Source organism: Agelaius phoeniceus, chromosome 2, assembly GCF_051311805.1.
Source record: "Agelaius phoeniceus isolate bAgePho1 chromosome 2, bAgePho1.hap1, whole genome shotgun sequence".
Taxonomy (NCBI): Eukaryota; Metazoa; Chordata; class Aves; order Passeriformes; family Icteridae; genus Agelaius; species Agelaius phoeniceus.
In genome coordinates, this window is record NC_135266.1 from 70,616,186 (window position 1) to 70,631,863 (window position 15,678).

Consider the following 15,678-nt stretch of genomic DNA (forward strand, 5'->3'; position numbering starts at 1 on the left):
CTCTGGCATTTGATAACCCAGCCCAGCTGGAGAAATGCTTTCTGGTTGCCTACATTTGCTCAAACATTTCAAAGACAGCACCTTTCATTTCTTTGCTCACTCCTGGGCAGCTACTGTAGTAGTTAAAGCATTTATGTCTTCCACCCCAGGCCTGGCTGTACCTCATGGGTGTTCTGTGTCCTGCCATATGAAGTTGTGGTGACTAATGAAACTTCAACCCCTCTGGTTTTGCTGAATAAATATCAGAAACTATTATTTGCCTTCTGCAGGAGTGCTGGTCAGAAGCAAGAGGAGACTATCCAAATGTAAAAGGAAATGCAGATGCCAGAGAGTAGGCAAGCAGCATTGGGCTGTATTATTTATGCTATCATTATGTTCCATATCTAAATCAAGTACTTGAAAAAAATACTTGTGAAAAGAGAACTCTCTTGGTATTTCTGGAGACTATTGTACCTCCATTCATAGCTGCAGTCATGTTTTTCCTCAATGAGCTTTATTCTCAAAGCTCCAGAACAGACATCTGAGGGAAATCTTAGATATGAGACATGAATACAAATCTGATTATCATTTTAGGGAGGGAATACATTATGCCAATTAAGCAACACATCCTCTAAACAAAGCCTTGTGGCCTTTTGCCTAAAACCAGGCAGCACACCCCTCTGGATTACCCAGTAAAGTCACCAGTGAGACACAATAACACCTTTTTCATTTGTCAGGAGTAACACCAAGCTGTCAGGCTCTGAAACTCTGCAAGTGCAGACAAAACTACTGTGAAATCATGTTCAGAATTCCTCCTCCTTGTCCTCTCATTTACCCTCTCTAGAGGGTATATCAGAATAAGAGGCAGGGTATGATGGTTCTTTTTGCCTTTTATAACAATCAGATGGAAAACATATTGTGGGAAGTGTGGGATTTTTGATGCAATCACAGGATTTGCAAAACAAACTGCTCTGAATCTATTTTACAAATCCCTAAATAGCAGTCTGAAGTGAGTTTTATTTTGGCTTTTTTTAAGATTTGTCCATGGGCTCTAATACTTTCCAGATTTCTAATCTTCATGTTTTCTTGCTGCTTCATTTTCAGTTGTGGCCAGTTTTGTTTTGCCCTTTCTGTGCTTAATCAGTTCCCTGGTTTCTAGAGCCCTCCCAGCTCCCTGCCACCTGGGTTCTGTGGGGTGCTGCTGGGAAAGGAGGGGGTCCTGTGTTCCCTCAGGGAGCCTGGCCATGTGCTCTGGTGTGACTGGCAGGACACCTGAGGGCACAGAGCCTGCCAGGGGAGCAGGGGATTTGGAGGGAGGGCCAGGCCATATGCCCTGGATTTCTGCCCAGTGGGAATGAGGCTCAAGACCCTGGTTCCATGCTATGTATGAGCTGAGCCCCCAGGTGACAGATCAGATTCATCCAAGTCATGGGAAAAAGAGCTCATGGACTCCTGCTGATTCCACCATGAGTCTCCAAGAGAATCCCCAGGGATGGTTTTGGTGAGGGCTGGAGGGCTTACAGCATGTCTGGGATGGAGGTGCAGGCTGCAGGTCTCAGCCACCAGCAGGGAAGAGCTCTCTGAGAAGCAGATGAGGAAAGGCATCAGGTCCTGGACAGCAAACCCCAGGTAGCACCACTGCAACGTGCCCTGGGTCACACTTGGAGTCACTGGTGCCTACACCAGCACAAACCCTCCTAGGAGCTTCTCCAGCACGTTAGCAGCAGCTCTCACACCACAGTACCACCTCAGCAGAGCTGTCCCTCTGTGAGCCCTGTCCTCTCCTGAGGCTGCAGGAGACCTTTTTTTTTTGGCTCTGTGAGCCAGTCCAAACAGAGATTAATACCCCATTGAAAAGAGCTGGTCCTTCCTGGTATTTAATTTTAATGGCAAAAAAACCCCAACACAACAACTATGAAGTGCCTTTGGTTTGCAGGTCATTTTCTAATATGTTTCCCACTTGATTTTCCCAGGCATATCAGAGAGGTCAAACCTGGAGCTGATAACTCTGACCTGTACCTGTGTGGCTGCGACGCTGTTCTGGCTCCTGTTGACCCTCTTCATTCGCAAGCTGAAGAGGGTAAGAACAGACAGGGATCTCCCTGTGGCACCTGCCTCTCCTTGGCAGCTCTTTGTTCATGTCAGAAAAATTTTCCTAGGCTGCTGGGATTGTCAGGTCGACCAAAGAAAAATTCTGTTTCACTTTCACAGCACCAAGTCTGCCAGAGCTCAAGGAGTGTTTGGATAACACTCTCAGGCTCATGGCATGACTCTTGGGACTGTCCTGTGCAAGGCCAGGAATTGAGCTTTGATGATCATTGTGGGTCCCTTCCAATTCAGAATATCCTATGATTCTATGATTCTTTGATGCTTCTCACCCTTGTTCCTGGTGAAATAACCAGGTTGCTGATGGATGCTGGAGAACCGTGACTTGCAAGCCTGAGTATGAGTAAGCCAGAAAGAAAAGCCTGAGTGGGGACAAGGCTCTGAGGCTCACTTGAGTGCCTGACTCACACCAAAGACATTCTCATTCCCTTACAAAAACTGTGGGGGTTTAGCATCCTAATGTCTTTGAAGATCTGAGTGAGTGGGAATGACAGATCTTCACAGAATGTGCTGGGGTCTGGTTCACACAGTGTCTGGTACAATTACATCACTTCCAAAGTGATATTTTGCTGAAGGAGTTTTGATGGTGCAGATTCTAGAGCAGATGATCCTGTACCAACATGATAAATTTAACTGCCCCTGCAGCTGACCCTCCTTCTTGTCCAAGGCTGACTGTGATGGTTTAAAACCCCTTTTTGCTGACAGCACCCTGTCTGCATTGTGTGGTGTGTGCAGGCTAAACCACAGCAGCCTTCCCAAGCACAAAATAAAACTCCTCAGTGTAACCTGCAGGAGCAGATGGATTTGAGGGAAGGTACTGGGGCACTGCAAGACGTGAGCTGAGAAATGACTGCGTGCCCCCCCTCCTCACTCCCACACCACCACCAGCCCAGGATATCACAGCACAGCACCCCAGGGATCTGCTTACAGCCGCCACAGCTGGGCATGTCCCAGATGGCTGACAGACCATGTCACCTCAACCTGCACTAAGGCCTGCCAGTGGCTTAGGTTGGGTACTAAGAACTTTTATTGACTGGTGGGAAATCAGTCTAACTAACTAACTAACTAACTAACTAACTAACTAACTAACTAACAGTCTAACTGACTAACTAACTTTTATTGACTGATGGGAAATCAGCCCAAATCAGGGCAGTACAGCAGCAGTCACTCCGCCTGCATTCCTACTGCTGCAAGCTTTGGTGAGGAGAAATGCGTGGGAGTTTGGGGGAAAGGAAAGCAGAGGTCAGCTGAAACTGTGGAGAAACTTCATAGCTGTAAGGGAAATTACAAGGCAAGAGGGACCAGTACTGAATGCTCAACAGTAATGATGAAGCAAGTTATAACGTGACTGCAAATCTTGGGAAAAAGTAAGCTTTAAGTGTAGCAAGGGGTTGCAGATCTTTTTTATTTTATTTTTTATGAGACCAAAACTTGTTAGATTGTTAAAAGATAATAAAAATATCATCAGATAATAAAAATATCATGTAGAACAAGGGACTTTAACTAAGTGACATGTTGAGGCAACTTTCCAACTAGTGTTAGCCTATGTTTATGGTCTTCTCTGTTTCTCTTATAAACCCTTACTCTCAAAGATTTATGACTGGAATTAGCTCTGAATTAAATGTTATATACAAATTACGTTGCCACAACAGAAAAAAAACATGCTCTCCAAGAGCATTTATTTAAAACCTCTCTGTGATGCACACAGGGAGAGATTATATCCTTAACAATTTTTCATCATTGAAAATGTTGCTTTGAATCTCCATTTGTGCCAAAACCTTGATATTGAGTGCATCTGAAGAAGGAACTGTGGGAAACTGCCTGACTTTTCTACTCCCCTATTGCTTTTTCTGGAATGGATCCACTTCAAAGCTCTTCTAATGTGATGGGTAGGAGCACTTTGGTACACACATCTCTGTCTAGAAATGCCCCTTCTGGAGCACCACACAAGTTTCTGTTTCTACTCATACCCCACTTATGCATGTTCTTTCCAGACTTAGTGGATGGTTTGGAGCCAGGCTTCAAGCCTCCTGACTTTCTCCCAAGCATCCTTCTTGGGACAAAATTTATCGGTTTGGGGCAGATGAAAAGCAATTAGAACAGCAGTTGTTAATTACTGTCATTTTAGTCTAATTGTGTTTGTAATCAAGGCATGCACTGCTGGGAATATCCTTCTCAAAAAACATGCCTAGAAATGCAGGTATTAGGGACATATTTCTAAACTGTAGGGGAGGGAAGTTGAAAGTATGAGGAGGCAGTTGAAGCAAATAATAGAAAAGAGAATATGTGGTTATATCTGTATGTTTGTGATATCTATATGTCTTTGTCCATGTGCTACTTCCACAAGTTTAGGAAAAGCAACACCTTCAGGTTCAGTTCTGCAGATTTCCCATAGATTCCAACTAATAGCCAGGAAATTATGGCAAACACTAGACCTTTTCTATAGAAAGATAAGTACTCCTGTGTCAAGAGAAGTCCAGTGGATTAGAATAGAAATCTTGATGCTCTTTGAAGGAACATACATACATTTCAAAATGGATGAACTGCAGGAAACTTTCAGATCAGATTCATCTTTCCTTATATTTCTCATGTGAAGTGGATAGATAATACATTTGCTCAGGAGAAACTAAGCTGGCAAATTAATTTGAAATTTTATGTTTTAAAATATGTGTTTGAGTCCAGCTGTTAATAAATTCCTCCAGACTCAAATGATTTGAGTAAATTTTTCAGAACTTATACCAAAGAAATAAAAAATCCTACAATTTGTCAGCAGTTTGTGAAGTGTTCAATGTCCAGTGTGCTGAGGACTTGTCTTGCACAGTTTCTAACCACATATGACCTATCTTTGCGGGATATATGGAACAAATAAACACTGGCAGTAGAACTCCATCTGTTGCATGTGGCCACTTCTTGCTTTGCACAATCATGAAGGAAAGTTATTTTTATCAGCAATGTTTAGTCACTTGCTGAAAGTATTTCTCCTGACCGTGCAGAGGGCCTGTGTCATAACACCATATGTTAATAGGGACCCACATGGATTTCATTGAATAAACTGGTATGTCCAGATGGGAGGAAAGCTAGAGGAAGGAGTTTCTTTTATATAAAAACTCTTGCAAAATATAGAAAAGCCAAAGGGAGCTTAACCAAACCATGCAGTGTGCAGTGAAACATGCAGCCTTGTGAACAGAATGAACTTGGAGCCCTTGATCCAAACAAGAAGATGCTGACAGATACTCTAATCCTCTTTTTTATTCTGCAATGTCTTTGTTTCTAGCCTCGTTCCTCTGAAATGAAGACCAACCATTACCTATCAATCATCATGGATCCTGATGAAGTCCCCTTAGATGAGCAATGTGAACGTCTACCTTATGATGCCAGCAAGTGGGAAATCGCAAGAGAAAGGCTAAAACTAGGTAATATTGGAATAGCTCATTTACAGTTTGGATTGATTGAATAAGATGTATCTATAACTATGGGAAAAGAGGAGCTGATGTGTTCTAGGCACTCAGCACAGTGTACTTCCAGGTTTGGTGTGATCTGTTCCACTCTGCAAGCACTGATCTGCAAATGAATTACAGCCTTTAGGACTGATTGACCATGTCTACTTGACTTTTCACATGTATATTTGGACTTCATGTAGGAAAGAGAAAATAGAACCACAAGATCCTTTAGGTGGGAAAAAACCCTCAAGATGAAGTCCAACCATGGATAATCTATCTATTCACTCCAGGAAAAAGCTGTGGAAGACAGTGACAAAGGCTTTACTAAAGTCCAGGCAGACAACATCCACAGCCTTTCCCTCATCCGTTAAGTCGGCCACCTGGCCACAGAAGGAGAAGAATATAGACAAGAATGATGCATTCTATATTTTGGAAACTGATTTACTTAAAACATGACACAAAACGAGCAACTAAAGATTTCCAAATCAGACTGCCGACTTCGAAGTTTCTCTCTCTAGACTCAGGAGCCTGACCTTTGGCATTTACTGTAGTTTTGGTGATTCACTATAAAAATGATGAAGGGTCTGGAGGGGAAGCTGTATGAGGAGCAGCTGAGGTAGTTTGGTTGTTCAGCCTGGAGAAGAGGAGTGGAGAGGAGACCTCACTGCAGCTACAACTTTCTTGTGAGGGGAAGAGAAGGGCAGACACTGAACTCTTCTCTCTGGTGCCAGTGACAGAATCGGAGGGAATGGCCTGAAGTTGTGTCAGGGGAGGTTTAGACTGGATATTAGAAAAAGGTTTTTCATCCAGAGGGTGGTTGGGCCCTGGCACAGGCTCTCCAGGGAAGTGGTCACAGCACCAGCCTGACAGAGCTCAAAAGCATCTAGACAACATTCACAGGCACATGGTGTGCTGCTTGGAATTGTGTTGTCCAGGGCCAGGTTCATCCACAAGGATGATCCTTGTGGGTCCCTTCCAACTCAGGATATTCTATGATTCTATTGTTTTCTTCCCTTTCTTCAACTTGGAAACTTGGAAAAAGACCTGTGCAGAAATGGATCCTCATAATCCATCCTGCACCCCTTCCCGTTTCTCCCTCTCCTTCTTTTTCCAGCACAGTCTCCTTGTTTTCCCTCTGTGCTGCAGTTTTATAAATATTCTGTTATTGCACCATAAAGAGCAAGAATGTGACATGTAAGTCCACACATAAATAAATAAATACCCTTGAAAACTTTAAACCTACAGCCGGCTCCCCAGTAAATGTCCCAGCAAAAGGCATGGGTTTGGAACCACTCCTTATTAAGCCTCATGTGGGGCTGATGAGAAGGGAAGGGGGGATGGGACCTTATTTGGAAGTTGATGAATCCCTCCAGAAACCACACAGATTTTAGCAAGAAGGTCAACATTAAAATGTCAGTGATAAGCTCAGCCTCGTTGCTATAGTGCTGTTTGTTCTTTCAGGCATGCATCATATTTGTCCTACAGCAAGGTCTAGAAAATCCTTGCATTTTGGTTAGGAGCTATAACAGATTCCTCCTGTCTCCTGGGTATCAGGAACAGAGCTTGGTTAACATGTGCAAAATTAGGATCACACTAAATTTGCCTGCCAGAAGACACAAGGTGGCCAGATGTGGATAAGCACAGCTGAAATACATTGCTCTCGATTTATAATTGTCATGCATAATTCTGGGAATGCTGGAACCTTGTGCTGGAGTGACTTCAATCTTCAGACAATTTTCTTACAGTGATGGACCAAGAGCCTGATGTGCAGACAATGTGACCACTGGGAAAGAAACAAACAGAAATGGAATGTAAACAGCAAGGAAAAACCCATGCCTTTCAGGGTTAGTGTTTGGAGTCCAGAGGTGACGAACGATGACCAGAGAATGAGTTAAAAGTGGAAGAACTGGTGTAAACAAATAAAGAATGCTGACAATGAATGAGAACCAGATTTGAAGAAGTTGTGTATGTGCAGTATGCTAGATTAGTTCAGTGCAAGTCCTGCTTACATGGCAGTTGGCTCAGTCTTTGAGTAACCTTGGCAGTCTCTGAGGATTAGTGTCTCACAAACACAAAATATGCTTCTATGGTTTTTAAAAAATATTTTTACTTGGAAATGCAACCCCTTCCAGCATCTAATGCGACTGTTTTTCTCTTTCCACCTACTTAGCTTCCAGGACACATATTTATTATAACTTTTGCAAAGAAGTCTCTCCTTTCAGCCCACATCTCTTTTGCTGTGTGTTCCTCCAACATGCATACGCACAGCCCACGGCTGCAATGCAATGCTTATATAACAGGACTCTCCCTTCATCTGTAAGAGGTACAGCCATTACAGGAAACTTCATATGGGCATCACTGAAGTCAGGGTAATTAACATTCAGCATAGATTGGTCTCACTGAGACTAAATGTCATCTTTTCATTAGGCAGAAAAGGCTGGTGCCATAAATCACTGTCAGTGCGGTCGGTGATAACACGCTGTGTTAGCTGAGCCATCGCGCGCTTCTCCCCTCCCGCTTGGGCTTGACCTTCCCGGTCTGGAGAGGTGGCACAGTGCTGATGCTGGGACGCAGGGCCTGGGGCAGTGTGGCTGCTGGCTCCAGAGCAGTGTCACAGGCTCTGGTGGCAGTGGGCTTCCCGAGCCCTGCTCCCTCCTGTGCCCTGCAAGCCCACGGTGCTGGCACCGAGCACAGCGCTTCCCACTCTCCTGCATGTGCACAGCTGTCCTGTGTAACATAATGGAAAACGTGAAGCCATCCGTGGGGAAAACCCAGATGACTCAAGCTTAGGCAAAGAACCTGAGAAATGAGCACACCTCGGAGCCCATACCTCCCACAGACATGGGGTGCGGTGCCTGCAAGTGCTTTTTGCTAATGCTCCAGGTCCAGCAACTGACATGCTTGAAGGACTCTGCTAAAATGGGACTGAAAGGAAAATTCTCCTGATTCAAAACTTCTTGACTGAGGCGTATGTTCACTTTAATGCATTCTGAGTGGCCCAGTAAATTCAAGTCAAGTGTGGAAAACTTAAGCAGAGCACTTTGCTTCACTGGTCTGGATCTAAATTCTGCAGTATTACATATCTGAGCACTACCCCAAACACATCCAGTGTAGCTGCTCAAAGGCTATGACAAACTGCTCAGATGGTTGGGCAACTTAATATTCCTCTGATTAATAATTTTGTAGTTACTTTGTATGTCAACAGAAGGGACATTTGCAAGAACAGCCATAGCCACAATTGCATACTAAACCGTGGAGTTTTGAGCTGCATGATGTAAAGTTAAAGCAGCCCTGTCCTGTGCTACTATTCAGCACGGTACAAGCAGCAGCAGAGCAGCAAAGACTGAGTGTTGTTACAGTCTCCCATTGAATCACACCACTGTTTAGAGAAGGAAGTGCTGTTTCTAGTGCTCATTCTCCTTTCTGAAAGGTTAGCAGCTTTGTGTAGCTTTATGAGCCGCTGTGTTTTCCAAGTGGTGACTAAGTAAGTTATCACGATGTGGGAAGTGCATTAACAGTGATGGAAACAGATTAAAGCTACGGATTAAACAAAGGTATGGCGGGTTTTATAGGACCTTAAACTGCAAGTTCTTTGTGCAGAAACCACGGACAGTTAAAATGTTAAGAACTAAAAACATCAATTCACAAAGAAAACCTGAGACCAGAGTCTTAATGATGCTTCCCTTACACGATCTATATCCAGTAACTGAAAAAGGCAACAGTAGTTTTTTAGATGCACACTGATTCATCTGTATTTCTCCATCAAACACTAAGCCCTTCACAAACCAAGGTCAGTTTGTTGATGCTTTTTAGTCATGTAGATCAAGTTCTTTGTGGCTTTTATTTGCTGTAAAAAAATGACAACATTTTTGCGCATCTAGGGTGGAAATAATTTTCTGGGGGTTTTTTTGGCTCAGCATATTCCACTCCATGTTTCCATTGATTTTTATAACATATGTTATTTGCTTCTACTGACAGACATACTGAGAATTACAGTTTAGATACAATATACACATATAAAAGGCAGTATTGATTTAAACTAGTACAGACAGCAGCTCTTTTTCCCTGCTTGCAAGTATCTGAGTGGGATTAATCTCTCACTCAGATACCAGCAAGATAGATGTCCACCTGAGAGCTAGTCAAACAGGTGTTCATCATAGGAACAGGACATTGTCCTGTGGAGATGGCCATGCCACATGTGTATATCTGAGAAACAAATATATGGTACATGTTGTCCTTTGCTTTTATGTGAAAAGCTGACTGGTATTTTCTGCTCTTCTCTGAGTAGAAGAGCATGGCACCGCAGATCCTGGTGCCATACTCTTGTTAGCCACTTTGGTACCTGGGTTCTGCTGAAGGTGAAGCACAAAAGCAATCTGAAAATAGTTACTTGGAAATAAAACTTATTGCTAGAGCTGATATGTTGACAAGATCTCCCTGAGCCAGCCTTGACAGCCTCTGTAGCAGGGCAGAGGCAGCCAGAGCTGTCCATGTGAACACATTGTCAAAGGGGAAGAGGGTCTGTGATATTGAAGACATAACTGGCAGCACCACAGGCTGCTGCACCGTGCAGTGTGCTCAGGGAAAAGTGGAGCAAAATCTTTCTCTGGCAGAACTAGACTGAAAAAATCAAGTTTGAAGCCAGTGTACGTCCAATGAATGGTTGCTTTCATTTAGTGACATTTTCATTCCTATCACTTGCTCCCTCTGATGACTCTGTCTTCTAGTTTGACTGCTTACTTTTTAAAAAAACCCAATAAACCAAGAAACCTAAACCAGCTATATGTTGGAAATATACCGATGGGATTCATTGGAAAGTACATTTTTCAGTTCATGATCTATGAAGCCATTTGCTGACAGGATTCCTTTTTTTTACCAAGATGTATCTCTCCACTTTATTTTCTTTACAGGAAAGTCTCTTGGACATGGAGCTTTCGGAAAGGTGGTACAAGCATCTGCCTTTGGAATTAGGAAATCACCAACATGCAGAATAGTTGCTGTGAAAATGTTGAAAGGTATCTTGCTGCAAAGCTGCACTGGGAAAAATGATGCCTTATACAGTGGTGCATTTTTTATACAATTCTTCCAAAAGCAAAAGCTTTCCCCAATAACTTTTTAAAGCCTCCAAAATGTGTACAAATCAAGTTGCAGGACCACCACAAATGAAATGGCAGAAGTAGGATTCCATTTTGGAATGGAATGGAATGGAGAATCCATTTCAAGAACTGCATTCTCAGTAAAAAGTCATACCATTATGCTCAACTGACTCTATACCAAATGCTGTGAATGAAATTCAGCTGAAATATAAGGTATCTACCTTGATGTAAAGACACTTGGATAGAAGCTTTCATATTTTCCTTGGTCATTCATTCCAAGGAATGATCATCTTACTCTTAAAACCAGATGCCTTATGTCTCAATCACATATGCCTGACTTAGCATCTCATTTAACCTTCTCAGTTAGATTTTATAATGATTTTTCTTCATGAAGGCCCTTTTATTAAACTAAACACAGTTTTAGCTTAATAGTTTTACTAGCTAGTTTTATTGAGCAGTTTAAATCTTGGTGGTGCTGTGCAGCTGTGCCCCCTCTGAACTGGCTGCAGGCTCATCACACGTTGCTCAGGATGCTGACACCCAGGTTGTGCAATGGATTTGCCAGCACTGTTCATACACCAGTGCTCATCTGAAAGTAAAATCATCCCCCAGCTATTCAGTGCCACCTTTCTCATTGGAGCAGAAAGGACAAACCCCTTCGTTAATTTGAAGAGGGCTCTTGGGATGTTAGCAAGCAGGATGATATTCAGTCATAGCCTGCAGCAGCTGTGATTGAATTCCCTATCCCAGAGTCCTGGTGGCATCCTTCCCATGTACTTGGCTTTCCCTTCTTTATGTGTGTAAGTGTATGTAAGGATCAGAGGATCAGAGCAGGCTTTTTTTTGTTTTTCTTTTTTTTTCTTTTTTTTTTTTTTGCATTGCCCCAGGAGTTTATGCTGTACTACCTATCTGTCTTAATCCCTGAATCCTTTCTGGTGCTGTTTCTCTGCCAGGACACACCCCCTATTCTGCCAGTATGGCTTGGAACCCCAACACTCTCCCTTGACTGTGTTTGGCAATAGTTTGAATGAATCCATCTTAGCCAGTGGCTCCCAGCTTCACACATGCCTACTTGTCATTTATCAGGAGATGTCTACATGTAAATTCCAGCCCTTGGAGTGGACTGCTGGGTTCAGGGGTTCTCTGTGCACATCAGCAGGTTTCTTGTGCCAGCCAGCACCACCAAGGAGCAGTGGGTGCTCCTGGAACAGATGGGAGCAGAAGGCAGCTACAAGAAGTTTTCCTGGTGGGATTCACACATGCATGTGCAGAGCAGAGGCTTGTATCTGAGTTAGTCACTCAAATGCCCTTCATTGGCAGTGGTGAGAGACAACAGTTCATCTCATCCTAAGGCAGATTCCTTAGAATGGAATGGAGATTCCTCCTGCATAAAGGGAACTGAGTCCTTGCTCAGCTCTGCTGACAATGAAGAGAGCCAGTAGTGACCAGATCCTCTCTAGGTATCTCACCCAGAAGCACAGGGAGATCTGCCTCATTCCATGTGTCCTCACTAGATTATCCAGGACCTCTGCAGTCATTCATTAGGCCTCATCCTCACAGAATTCCCATGTGGTGGAGGAGAGGTGTCACCACCCATACAAGCAAATAGCGGATCACCAAGTAGAAGACAAGTTTTGTCTGGGACACCAAGAAAAACTGCTTCCATTCAGATGTTGAAATAAAGCCCTTTAAGACCCAGCTCAAGGGTTTTTTCCACAGGACTGTTCTTCTTGCTCTTGGTGTCACTAAGCTGAAAAATTCCTTTTGGGCCTACACAAAGCAATATTGAATTTTCTTGTTTCTTAACAAAATCAAATCCTGCAGGAAAAAAAATTTGCTCAGAGGGAATGAGAAGTTTCACTCAACATTAAATAGAATGTTTGGATCTATTTGAGGGACTTACATGATTCCTATTATTATAGACCATGACTGGTAAGGGTGAGATGAAGTCACTTCACTTCAACCAGTTAATATTTACTTCCCTGGTCTATCTCCAGGCTTCCTACATTATGAACAGAACCAGGCAGGCATTACCTAGGGGTAGTTTATCTTTCCCTTATACAGATGGCTCAACTCGATGGCTACATCAGCTTCTGAAATACTTTGCTCTTGACACTGGCCCCTTAAAACACTGATTAGTTCAGGCTAGCATATAACCCTTAGATAGCTGAAGTCAGATCAGATGAAGCCAATTCTAGATAGACTTAATTATCGTATTGAAATCCCTTTTTATTTTTTCTTTCAATTTTTTGGCTGAAACATCAGAACTATTCATGTAAAAAAAAAAAATTCTCCCAGTTCTAAATAGGATAGAGTCTACTGGGAGGAAGTTGAGTGCCTGACTCTCTTTATGGGTTTAATTGCAACCAAGAGGATGCTGAGCAGCAAGGAATAGAAACAGGACATCAATACAAGAAGTACATCCACTAACAGAGATTATTTCAATGGAAAGCAATGAGAAGTGGTAAAGCTCAACAGGACCAGTACTTTGTCTTTTCACATTGACTTTTTATTTTGTATTTACAGAAGGGGCCACAGCAAGTGAGTACAAAGCACTGATGACAGAGCTGAAAATCCTAATCCACATTGGTCATCATCTCAACATTGTCAATTTGTTGGGAGCTTGCACAAAAAATGGAGGTAAAAAAATCTGCACTGCTCAGAAAATGGGTTTGGATTATCTCCCAATAACAGCCAGTGACCCACGTTGTTTTTCATCCAGAGGTCAAGTTAGTAACTTTTATATTCGAGCTCATCCTGTAGCTGGTGAAAAAAAGAGGAAAAGAAAAAGAGATTTTCGGTCTCTTAATGAAGTGATTAAGCATTTCCTCTCTTTAAACTCTCTTTTAGTATTAATATGTGAAGTGTGAATTTAGGAGTATGCCACTTGCTGTCCTTTATCTCACTCACTCCACTGCTCAAGCTCAAGTTAAACATGATCTGGAGAGGCTGGGAACAAGGGGTATCAGCTGCTGGCCCTGAACTATGAATCACAATGCAGCTGTTGTAAAATCCTCCATGATACCACACCAAGAAAATCAAAAGACCAGTATGGGAGTTTGTTTGTTTTAGATATGTCACCTATTTTAGTTCATCAAGTGTGTTTGGACTGTGGGACTCCAGTCTGAACTGCCCGAAGAGGAAACAGAGCATCCCTCAGGACCCAGACTCAAGACCCCGCTTTCCAAAATTAGGCCCTGCCCTAATTTCCAGAAGCAGTATTGTTTTGATTACGTCCAGTGTTCTTCAGGCAGCCGTCTAGCTCTTAGGATGTGTTACCAGTTATTCTGGACTCAAGCTGTAGTTAGGGCATGAAAGATTCTTTCTCAGAACTGATGCTTTATACCTTTTATTGCTTTATGCTGCTCAAAATGTTTGCTGTTTTAATTTAATTGCCCAGGGCCTCTGATGGTGATTGTTGAATACTGCAAGTATGGGAATTTATCAAACTACCTGAAGAGCAAAAGGAATCTTTTCTGCCCTAACAAGGTGAGGAGGCAGATGGTCCTGGTAGGGTTCATCTTACCTGACGTAAGTGCTGGTGATGAGGGGGTCAGCTCTCTGAGCTGGTCTCCTCAGACTGTCTTCTACCAAAGCGGAGAAATGACTTTTGGGTTCACCTGACCTGTATTAATATTTGGTGTGGGATGTGTTGTGCCAAGAAAGGATTCACCTCTCCCTCCCTGACTGTGCAAGGAGACTGCTGTGACTAATTTGGCTGGAGTCATCTACAGCAAGGGGAAGTGGATCCTATCCAAAGTGTCCCCATACGCTCTTGTCCTGCTTTTGATGAACCCATTCCTGGTGAGCTTGAGGTCAGCAAAGCCAAAGGAAGTGGTTTTGCCCACTTATTTCAGTACTGCTGGGAGCACAAACAAGATAATACCAATGAAATCTCATGTCCCAGGACACCCTAATATTCAGAGATTTACAAGTAATCTTATTATTGTGTGAGGAGAAGAGCTATCAAGAGGAAAAGAGATTAGAGTCTTGTCCTCACATCCCACAGCCTTCTGAATCAAATTCATTATATGTTTCTTATTACAAACCTAAATCCAAATGTCCCAGAAAATTCAAATAGTTCCAGAAAAAATCCTCCAAATGATACAGGGCTCTAACATGAGACTTAGCCTGGATACAGAACAGCGGGTCTCCAAACCTCTGCTCAGCTGTGCCAAAAGCTCATTGGCATCTCAGGGATTTTTTTTGGGAGGGCTCTGTGGGAGAGCCTACTCGAGAGGACATGCCCCTCTGAAAGGCCTTTGCTGAGCCTCTGTTCCCAAGGCTGTCTGTGCTGCACTCCACACGAGACACAGCAACCGGCTCCTCCTACACGTGGCTCTTGGAGTGGGATGCTCAGCAGGGAGCATGGCTGGGCAGGGTCCATGCTGAGTGGAGTCATTCCCATACCCCCTTCCCACACCCAGTGCTCCAGCACCCTTGGGAAGGTTGCCTGGGCAGGAAGGAGGTGGAAATTTGGCTCTGCACCAGCAGCACAGGGAACAGAGATGGTTGCAAGATAAGAGGAAAAGTAAGAGGGGGCAAGAGTAAGGCAGGCAGCCAGGCTGCTCCACAGGTAGCAGTGAGAGAGCTTCTTCCAAACATATGTCCCATTAAACCATCACAAGATTGGCCAAAGGAAGAAAGCATTGGATTAAGGCATTGAAGAGAGGCAGTCACTTCCAACAGCAGCTCTGTTTCAAACACCAAGTGCCTTTGCTCCTCATGGAAAGGGCTTACAAGCCCACACCAAACCCTGTGCAGGGACATAGAGACAGATCTCTTAAGCAGGTTGGGACCAAAAGCTGATGTTTGAGAGGTCTGGGATACCTCCATTGTGGGCACAACCTTCCCAATCCACTCTGTGCTCCTTCTCTGTCTGCTGGAGAGAAATGGGCCCTTGCAGATGCCTCATTCCAGGCTGAGATGAGGCACAGCCCAGCATTCAGGTCCATCCATACACCCTGCAAATCCTCACTGTGGCAGAGATAGCCCATTGCCCTGGTTACCCTAAAACCATGTGCTGGTGCTCCCAAGACACCAAATTTCTGCCCTCT

The 15,678-nt window shown here is 43.5% G+C and overlaps 1 protein-coding gene across 2 annotated transcripts in view; it reads left to right on the forward strand.

Moving 5' to 3' along the window:
- FLT1 (fms related receptor tyrosine kinase 1) overlaps window positions 1-15,678 on the forward strand; it is a 108,827-nt gene that overhangs the window by 79,231 nt on the left and 13,918 nt on the right. For both annotated transcript variants that reach the window (XM_077173828.1, XM_077173829.1), the window contains exons 16-20: window positions 1,953-2,059; window positions 5,360-5,498; window positions 10,436-10,540; window positions 13,148-13,261; window positions 14,022-14,110. In XM_077173828.1, coding sequence (XP_077029943.1) covers window positions 1,953-2,059; window positions 5,360-5,498; window positions 10,436-10,540; window positions 13,148-13,261; window positions 14,022-14,110 — 554 coding nt within the window. The remainder of the gene's footprint in view (window positions 1-1,952; window positions 2,060-5,359; window positions 5,499-10,435; window positions 10,541-13,147; window positions 13,262-14,021; window positions 14,111-15,678) is intronic.